Raw genomic sequence first — 10,622 nt, 5'->3', positions numbered from 1 at the left:
CACGAAAATTCGATCATTCGAAATTGAAACTAGTTAATAACTTGAGGCTCGGTTGTAGCGGAAATACAAATAAAAGATATCAGAGAACACTCTCTAAGATCAATACGTAAATCTTAATTGTTACTCTAGACCCGGTCATCATACTCAAAGAATAAACAAGACCAATATATTACAAACTAAATGACATAACAAGATATTTTAAATTAGTTGAGAGAATGTCAATGAAGAAAACATGCTATTATAGACGACTTGCGCCTTTGTGTGATACGTATTGAGTTAGATGGTTGCTTATGGCATCCAATGTGACTTGTAATGAAGTTGGAAACCAAAATACGTAATGTTAAGACACAACACATACATGATTCGAGTACATAACGTTATAACAAAAATAACCTTACTGAAAAACCGGGATAAGGAGGCTTGCAAGTTGAAACGTCATTTTATTTCCCTAACTATACATTCATATATCACAAATGAATTTGTTTTTGTACTAAAAAATATACTCGTTTCGTATCATATACCATTATATATAATCAAATGAAAAATTGCAGGAAATAATCCCCTTTAAAAAATGTTTTTTTTAGAACTATGGATTGAAGTGCATAACTTTGGGTGCAAGTCTCAAAAGTCTATCCAAGGCATGAGGAGTGAACTTCCTTGCAAACAAGTGACATGTTTGGTTTTTTCTCCCATTGTACTCGCAATAAGCGGCGCTCCTTAGTTTATCCAAAAACTGAATTGTAATGTCATTCTTGGTGTACCGTGACGGGTGGGGTCCCCCTTTCGACCAGTCGACGAAAGTCAACGTTCGTCCTGAGTTCCTTGATCCAAATTTCTTGGTTACGAGTGTTGGTAAATAGTGCTCATCAGCATAACATGAACAGTTGCAGTACTTTTGAAAAACTGGAAAGTATGCTGTGTCAGATATTATCTCCAAGGCTAAGTTTCGATCCAATTCAAACCATTGTGACCCTTTTCTCCATTCTTGAAGCTTAATAGTGGGGTACATTCTCCGATTATAACGTCCACGACCAACTGGGCCAATTAAATCATACGACTCAACAAAATTTTTGTTGGAGTTAATTAGGTAAGAGTAGATGCTCGAGAAGTTGAATAGGGGAATGCAAGACTCGGAAAGAAGAACAAAACGTTGGTTGGAGAAATCAAGAAGCGCGTTGGCTAGCAGGCGTCGTTCGGCTTCGATCATGCTAACTTTTCCCCATTGGACATTCTGAAATCAAAAAAATAAAATAAAAATAGTAAGACATAGTTTCATTTTCAACAAGCTTATGTTACTTGTAGGATGGGGAAAGAATAATTCACATATATTCTTTGCTTCTAACTTTTGTTATATGCTTGTCCTAAATGGTAGGTAACGTTACATGCATAGGTTGTTCATAGTAAAACAAAACAACCGAGAATCACATAAATATATATGTATCCTTAATTAGACGGTTAAATAATATATGAACGTATATATTATCTGAACAAATGCTTATTTGATTCTTTAGTTAAAAACATTTATATAATCGAATTTCATAAATAGGAAAAAATGAACTGGCCTCTTATCTCAAGCAACCATTTTTGCTATCTTGATGTCACAACCCCCACCCAAAAAAAAACCACACGCAATTTTTTTTTTTTTTGTAGGCCTACATGTACAATAAATTGTAGGTATGCCATGTCTCACGTCCTTAAATAACAACAATAAAATCCACATGGAGGGTTTGGGTCTTTGGGATTTACACAATGCAACTTAAAATCTATGTGATGGTAACAATGTATCTAAATTAATTCTTATAATATTTTAAGAAACATTATATGTGTAACTTTTATGATAACACTAAATACATAACATAAGCATTAAAATATACATTCTTTTTCAAAAGTATTGTTCACAAGAGTGTGTAATGACGGATACAGTTATTACAAAAGAATAATTGTATTATAATAGATTTAAATAATAACGTAAACGATAATTTTAGAAGGTTAAACCTAGTATTTTATAGGACATAAACAATGTGACAAAACTGCCTGTTATAAAACAAGTAATTGACTATTTAATATTCAGAAAATCTTCTCAAATTCGTTATGAATTAGCTACGAATATAACCATAGCAAATACCCACGTCTGCTTAAATCTTAATTTATATTATATAAATAGAGATTGTTAAAACTTAAAACCATTATTACACCTTTTACATTAGACGTGTGTAAAAACAAGTTTAGACGCGATAAAACGAACAAATGTACAATAATCTATTATCATATTAGTTTGAACCCTTAGCCGACCGAACACTAACAAATCGGTTAACGCTCTTCGGTCCAGGCCGAGCCGAGCAGAACCGGGCCTGAACACTTGTGGACACCACTATTTTCCATTTTTGTATTTTTTTTAATAATGTACAAAATCTTTTTGATACTTAAATGAACTGTAAATTTGCTGTCGGTTTATACCTTTAATTATTGAGCAAATCCACCCTCTTAAATTCCATAAAGACCTACCGGTTGTCTCCATTGCGTTGATGGTTGTACACTTGTACCGTACAACACATCATGCACACTTTACTACCGACAGTCCGACATACTATAAAGGTTATAAAAGTAATTTTCAATCATCATTTTCTTAGGTATCAAATCTTTAATACACCATCTTGAAAAAAAAAATTACATGCTAAACTGTCGTGTTTACGAAATACCGTAAACTGCAGTTTACATGGTGTATGAAAACTAATCATTTTTTCGTACCTTACTAGGGATTTTCCTGCCATGGAAAACGGACCCCTCCGGTTCGGTCCAATTAGAAGACGAATCAGAACTATGAACATATATTGTAAAAAGACCATTATACCCTTTGAAAAACCTCTCCCACAACGGCGCCATTAACACCGGCCCTCTAGTCAAGAACATGAACGCCACCTTCGGAGTTCTACTAAACGGATACATTCGCACTTTTGGAACCATCGATGCACGCCAAATCAGCTCTTCATCTGTCATATCATGGTTGAGTTTTGATGGGTGTACAAAATCTTGTAATCCCATGTTTTGGGCATCAAGAACATGAACTAGTCTTGGCTTTTGATTACTATATTCATTAAACCGGAAGTTGAATGTAACGTTTATTAATTGGAAAGTGAGTAGGACACCAAAAGATAACCCGAATGCGAAGAAAAGAATTAAAGTTAGGAGATTTGAGGGTTGCAATGGAGTATTGAACATGTTTTGATTGTTCTTCATTGTTGAATGTTGAACATAAATGGGATATGAAGAAGAAAGAAGGTGATGGATTTTGTAGAAAGATCAAAACATAAAAGTCTTAGATATATGTGGATGGAGTTACTTGGTGTGGGTGATGGCTATTGGAACATGTTTTAAAAGATTATAAAACATGGATTCTAGTATATATTCTACCTTGGTGTTTTTATAAGTTTGGTTAGATGAAAGTATAGTCTAAGGTCCTTGGTCTTATTGTCAATGTTCATTTAAGACCTTGTCTTTTTAAGTTGTTTTATAAAAACTCATTGCTACATGTAATTCATAAATTCAATAGTAAATGGTACAAGGTTTAAGTGTAACCATTACGATAATCTTGAAATGAATTATAGAGAAAGTTTAAGGGGATAAACTGTTAAGCTTGTTTTTTATTTATTATTTTTAGTATAAGTTTTATTTTAGTATTGTTTGTTTTGGTATGTTATTTTGGATGGTAGGAAATCGTGTCAAATAAGGATACATGGTTTTCAATCTATAATAGCTTTTTCTTGTTTTTTAAGTTATAGTTTTAGTATAGATATACGGTTCGGGACTATGTAATTTGTGTGTCAAGAGTTATAATAAACAAAAAGACCCGATTTTGGTTGAGATAAGGCTTCGTGTCATGTTCATAGGCATGATTGCAATTAAAATTAAATAAAACGTAAGAATAAGAATGTGGTGCTTATATGCTACAAAAGGATTTCTGTATAGCACATAATTTCTTCTACATATATGATATTGTTGACTCATATCTTTACTCTAAAAAAATTAAAATATTACCTAGAAGAGAGTTTAAAATAAAAATAAAAATAATAATAAATACAAGTGGTCCTTTCTCCTAATAAAAATTTTCTTAGATGTTTATAAGAATAAATTCGTATATTATGTTAAATAAACATGTTATGGTTCAATTATAGTTTGATGACATCTATATTAAAAAAGGAAAAGAACAAAAAACAACTTATAGTGTGGAATGTACAAAGAAAAAGAATAATACAATAATCATGTTAAGGTTCTATTTAGTGAAATGAGTAAGCATATGTTTTAAAATATTTTAATTTAATATTGATATATTTGACGTAATTCTTATTGAATATGAATAAATTACATTTGTAGTGTTTGCTGGTGAAAAGTGAACACAGAGACGGAGACTAAAGTAATTAAAACCTTTTTTTAATACCAATAAATAAATAATTATAAAAATAAATAAGAAAGATAGTAATTACATCGAAACAGAAACAAACGGATAACAAGCTGCGTCCATACATTTGTTTGAATTGCAAAACACTTATTAAAAAAATATTCAACGTCTCTACATTAACGTGTTGTGAAACAATCGTAACTTGATATTTAATAAGATATTATTAGTTTCACAAATCACATTTTTAAGCGAATGACCTTCTAAAATGCAAGCTGACCATAATCTTAGGGGCCATTAATATATTTTCTTATGGTGTAGGGGTATATTATTATATTAATATCCGAAGTAACAGAAATAATAAAATATTATTATTTTTATACTTGACTCGTGTTGGAATATACTTCGGTAACCCAAAGAAGACTTTTAGAAGTTGGAAATTTATAATTCTGTTATTAATCAAAATTTAATACTATTAAAACAATTCATAGTTTATATCTTTACACATAAAATACTATTATTTTATGATAAAACTTCATACACACATTGTGTCCATGGAGTTGCTCGTGCAGTGATAGAAACGAGTTGGTTGCGAAATCTACTTCTTGAATTTTTTGTTCCGTGTTATAACATTCTATGTTGTTTATTATAATGAAAATCTGGTACAATATCAAATTATCAACAAACTAAGCATGTAGAACTTGAAATTCATTTCTTTCGGGAAAAGGTTTGTATTAGCGCAATTCACGTTCTACGCATATCAATTGATTTCAACGTAATTTTTTTTTACTAAAGGACTCCATCGAGTCCTCAACAACTATTCACCCGATTTCGATCCAGGATGTGCCTCTGACTTTCTCCAACACCAATTGAGGGGTTGTATTAGTTGTATATTTTGTAACTTGTGTAATTGGTCATTAGTCAATATTGTTTCGGTCAAAAGTCCTTAAAGTGTTGAAATTGTCATAGGCCAACTTCCTTTAGGTTTAGCCTGATTTGCTCCTTTGATTACTCTTGTGGATATGTATATGTATTAGCTTTGTAAATTTTTTATAGGTCACTTTGAATCCTAAGACCAAAGGGTACTATGGGTCAGGGGAAATAAGGGAATGGATGTGAATTCTTTAAGGTAATGTTTGATATGTAGAAATAAGATGCATAGTGAAATGAATCATTGTGAAAGATAAAGATAAGAATAGGAAATGAGTTGGGATTGCTCTTAAACAAATCAAAAATAAAATAATAAAAAATATATATTCATTATTTTTCATATTTCCCAAATAAAAAAGATAGTTAACAAAATCGAAAACCCTCACTTTACATATAAAAATAAAATATTTACGTTGGAATGCTATGAACCAGTTTACCTCATAGATTAATAAATAAGTTAATAAAGTTTGCAGTGATTAGCAATTTAGCATTAGCTGAACAATTTACTTAAAAAGAAAAAACAAATATTGACAGGATATAGGTTGATAAAAGTTTATGGTAAAACTAGGCGTTATGGACTAATGTCTTTGTCCATATCACCCACATAATTATCCTTGTAATGTACACATGATATATAAAGTGATTGTAATATCCATGAATTATACATGCCGTAAGAACGAGTGGTGTGGACACCGAGATACCACCCATTACTACCCCCCCCCCCCTTCAGATTGGTTGTGATCCATTTCGTTGTTTCGGTGAAAATAAGTACGTGAAGTATGACGTGACACTGATGTAACACGGAGTAAAAGTCATCGCCTCGTTGTCCATATTAGGCATGTTCAAAACGGTTTGGGACTAGGAACCGGAACCGGTTCCTAACCGATTCCTATATTCAAAACCCCCTTTTAAACCGGTTCCAGGCTCAAACCGGTTAGGGAACCGAACCGGTTCTCCCACCCTCGGACCCCTAACCTATCTAACCGGTTCTTACCGGTTCCTAACCCGGTTCCTGTTCGATCCAACGGCTATTTTTGACCCCAACGGTCAAAAAACGGCCAAAAAAACGATTTCCAACAGCTATATTCGATCCAACGGCTAGAACCGGTTAGGAACCGGTTCCGGTTCCTACCCGCCCCCACTCAGAAATGCAAGAACCGGTCACGGATCATCGGGTTGAATCAGATAGGGTTCGGTTCCTACAAAAAACGGGTAGGAACCGGTTCGGGTCCGGTTCGGGTCCACCGGTTCGGTTCCAGGAACCGGTTTCGTTGAACATCTCTAGTCCATATAGCATTGTCTAAACTCCAAAGCATGATGAATTGATGAGTGTGGTGAAGCCCATGATGTAAACCAGTTTAGCCCATAATTGTTAACTGTATTACATATTTGTATCCATATACTAATTACTAAACATACACGTTATAAGAAGGTACAATTGGGCCTGTTGGACCGCCAAGAGGCAAGAGTTGCTTAATATGACATGTTTGGGCCTGTACTTCCAGAGTTCCAGAACATTTGTCATAGTGTTCGGATCATAAGAATCTGAAACAGATTCCACATGCGAATAACATCGTATTTCCTGTTCCAAGTCTGAACTGGACATATGAACACAAATTTATGAAAGAAACTAAGATATATATCAACTAAAGTATTGTATTTTCTTAGCAATTGCTATGAAACACAAAATCTAATTTCGATTTAAGCCACCACATTCGTTGAACCGGCACTAACAATTCTATACATTGTAGTTAGGGGTGAGCAAGATAAGGGTCGGACCCTTGAACCCGGTTACCCGACTTGTAAAACTCTTAATTATACCCGAATATATAATATGGGTCGGGTAAATGGTATTTAAATTTCACTTTAAAGGGTAAAAGGGTTTCAAGGGTCCGACCCTTTATCTAACCCTTGACCCGTTTACTAGTTTATGGATTGATATACATCATATTCGCGCGATTAATATGAAATTTAGGAAAGGTTTGTATTTCATATATAATTCATCATAAATTTCTCAATTACCAAGAAAAATAAAAATAAAGAGTCATACTATTGGTTGAAAACATATATATGGGAATCAGTGAATTGTTTTCTACATATAATTTGTGAATGTGAATATTATTTTTTGCATCAATTCAAATGGTTGATAAACTTTCAAATTTAGACTTTACTGTGTTATTAAATGAAAGTATAATTGTTTTAGGATTCATATATTAAAGTCATATATGAGATATGCAACTAGTAAATGCAAATATAATAATGATAATAATAATAATAATAATAATATAAAGATGTGAATACTACCTTGAAGGGTAAAGGGTTGGACCCTTGAAACCCTTATTTATACCCAACCATTTTATTGTTTAGAGGGTAGGGTATCGGGTTCATGTTTCTTCCTAAAAAGATAAAGGGTCCAGGTAAGGTATTAGGTAAAAGGGTCGGGTTTTACCCTTTGAACAATGCTAATTGTAGTTGATATTTATGAAGAAAGTTGGCCGGAGTTAGAAACTTAGAATAAGAAGACCTGTTATAATCTCAGTTGAAACTATACATGTAGCTTGAACCTGCATATATATGAATTGATTGCAACATTACTACGTAATCACATTGATTCTTACGAGGAATAATTTTTATCATTAGATTCATATCATAGAAGAGTGTTTTTGTTGTAATAGACGATCAATGATCATCCAATATAATTGAATTAAACAGTTTTTTTTTTTCACATAATTAATGTTAACAAGAAATTTATGCATGGATTTTATTCCCTGTCATGATTTGATTCAAGTTTTTTGCTTTTAAACTTTTTTTTACATTCTGGTTAAGAGTGTTTAGACTTTAGAACCAAAACTTTTGCATTAATGTTTGTATGCAAACCTTTTAATTAACTTTTGTAATAGCTTGTTTTTTTTTTCGAGTTTATTTATAAATTAGAATACTGGCCAAAAGCTATGTCATAATACACATAGGAAATTACAAGAGAGTATAGTTAATGAAGTTAAATGCTAATGAAATACTTGTCCTATTCTTCACCATTAAGAACCCACACGCTTTGATCTATCTTGTAAATTAATGTGGATAAGTTATTTAACAATTTGTCGTTACGAGTACTCAAAACATACCAACACATTATCAAAAGAACATCAGTATGGATGAAAATAAAATGTAATGTTATGTTATATTATCGTTTAAGAATGTAAAAATCTCAATGTTTGATCTCAGTAATACTAGCTTATCTTGTCTAGATCGTTCTTTCATTACGCCTTTTATAGTAGCACCCGTCATATTGATTATAGGTAATATAATGTTAAGTTATATTATGATTGTCTATATTTGTATGCAATGCTCGGTCTAAGTAATAATTAGTCTTGTGACTAGTAATACTAAAAAGTTTGATTATTGATTCGAAAATCTTCTCATTAGAAGCTATGTTCTAATACAAAGGAGATGTGTATTTATATAGAAGTTTTGGTGTAGTAAAAGTATTGCAACTTTGTTATTAAAAAACAACTATACGGGTGCGTCTTAAAACTTGAGATCCATACCGAAATGGATTATAATGGAAAATTGGTTTTATTGGTCCAAATTATCGTCTTTTGGTCACTATCAGTCTCAACTAACAAATTGGCTGCTGACGGTCCCAACTATTGACGTATTTGTTCATAACGGTCCGTGACTAACAGAGTTCTAACGTCGTTAGTTTCAGGTCGCCGGAAAAATGTTTTTGGCCGGAGCACACATTTTTTCCCGAAAACTCAACAATTATGTCCCAAACATCATGGTAACTTTGTATCGTACCTTTATAAACTTTTTTCTAGTAAAAGCCCCAATTATTGAGGTTGTCGGAATCAATTGATGGTGCTTAAGGTGTTGTTTGTTTTTCAGAGGTAAAATGTCAGAAGACTGCGAAACCACATCTGCCAACATCTGTAGCAGAAGAGGTGGACCAAAACTCTACAGTCTGCAACAAGAAGACTGTTTGTTTTTTAACATCTGCAGACTGCTAAAATAAGCTGAAATTTAAATAAACTGAAATATAAATAAAAAGGTCTTCAACATCCAAATTTAAATAATAGTCAACAACACTGAAATAATATTCATAATACCACAAACATTTTTTAAATCATTTATTCCGTATTTTGCATTAACTGCTTAGCAATTTCATCTTTTAACTGAGTCATATATTCCCGATCTGATGCAGTGCCAAGTGCTTCAACCTCGTCTTCATCAGCATCAATTTGCCCACGACTATTTCCAATCGACACATTGGGTTGATCGTATTGTGTAAACAACTCATCGTCCAAACCTTGTTTCCTAATAAAATTATGTAGCGCGAAACATGCAACGGTAACGTTCCTTTGTGTTTCCAATGGAAATGGTGCCATCCTCTTCAATATAGGGAATCTTGCTTTCAAGACACCAAAAGCACGCTCAATGACGTTTCGAAGTTTTGCATGTGCATGATTAAATTTTTCTTTATTGGTTAACGCACGTCTCCGACGAAAATCTCCAAGCCAATACCTCACATTACGATATGGAGCCATAAATCCTCGTATGTGTGCATACGCGGCGTCACAAAGATAGTATTTCTCTGTAAATATTTTCAATTAATTACAATATTAAACTAACATAGAAATAATTAACAAACAATAAAAATACCTGATGGTGGAAATGGGAATGGCGCGTGTGGATCTAATAATGCCTCTGATAATATTCTAGAATCATGTGCTACCCCTTCCCATCCGGCCACAAGAAAAGTAAAAATCATGTTAAAATCACAAATTGCTAATAGGTTTTGATAACAATTACCCCATGTTGCCTAGTAGGAACAACAGCATGTATCAAGGTCCAATCAAGTGCACCAACCGCTCCTTTAAAAATATTTCGTAGCCTCTTGTTATGTCCCGGAATGTTTGGATTCGGATTGAAAGAAGTTGGTACTATCATATCTTTGGCGAAAAGCATCATTTTATCCAACACTTCATGAAAGAATTTATGAATTGTTTGCTTTGAGTGTTGAAATCTACGCTTGATAACCACGTAACGTTGGTTATGGCCGATTATCATAAAAAACATAGCCATCTTTTCCTCAACCGAAACATGTTTACTATCCTTTAATGAATAATTTGTTCTAAAATGTGCACATAGTCGAACAAATGATTCACGGGACATGCGTAACAATTCAATGCATTGTTTGGGATTTCCTTGCAATAACTCTAACGTGTATTTATGTCCCGTCATTGCCGAATCATTGTCTCGTTTTCGTTTCAAACCCCTCTTCCAAAAAAAGCGGATATAC

At 33.0% G+C, this 10,622-nt stretch overlaps 1 protein-coding gene across 1 annotated transcript; it reads right to left on the bottom strand.

Annotated features, from left to right (window-relative positions):
- Positions 1-526: 526 nt before the first annotated feature.
- LOC143631034 (glycosyltransferase BC10-like) lies at positions 527-3,368 on the bottom strand. The gene is made up of 2 exons (XM_077099897.1): positions 2,749-3,368; positions 527-1,231 (listed from the first exon to the last, which is right to left on the bottom strand). The coding sequence occupies exons 1-2, from the start codon at positions 3,235-3,237 to the stop codon at positions 587-589; spliced, it is 1,134 nt and encodes a 377-aa protein (XP_076956012.1). The 5' UTR covers positions 3,238-3,368; the 3' UTR covers positions 527-586.
- Between the last annotated feature and the right edge of the window lie 7,254 nt (positions 3,369-10,622).

Source organism: Bidens hawaiensis, unplaced genomic scaffold (genome assembly GCF_021521415.1).
Source record: "Bidens hawaiensis isolate Kalapana, Puna unplaced genomic scaffold, B.hawaiensis_p1.1 tig00005935_1, whole genome shotgun sequence".
NCBI classification, from domain to species: Eukaryota; Viridiplantae; Streptophyta; class Magnoliopsida; order Asterales; family Asteraceae; genus Bidens; species Bidens hawaiensis.
The sequence above is the reverse complement of the archived record's forward strand: the minus strand, read 5'-3'. Positions and strand labels throughout refer to the sequence as shown.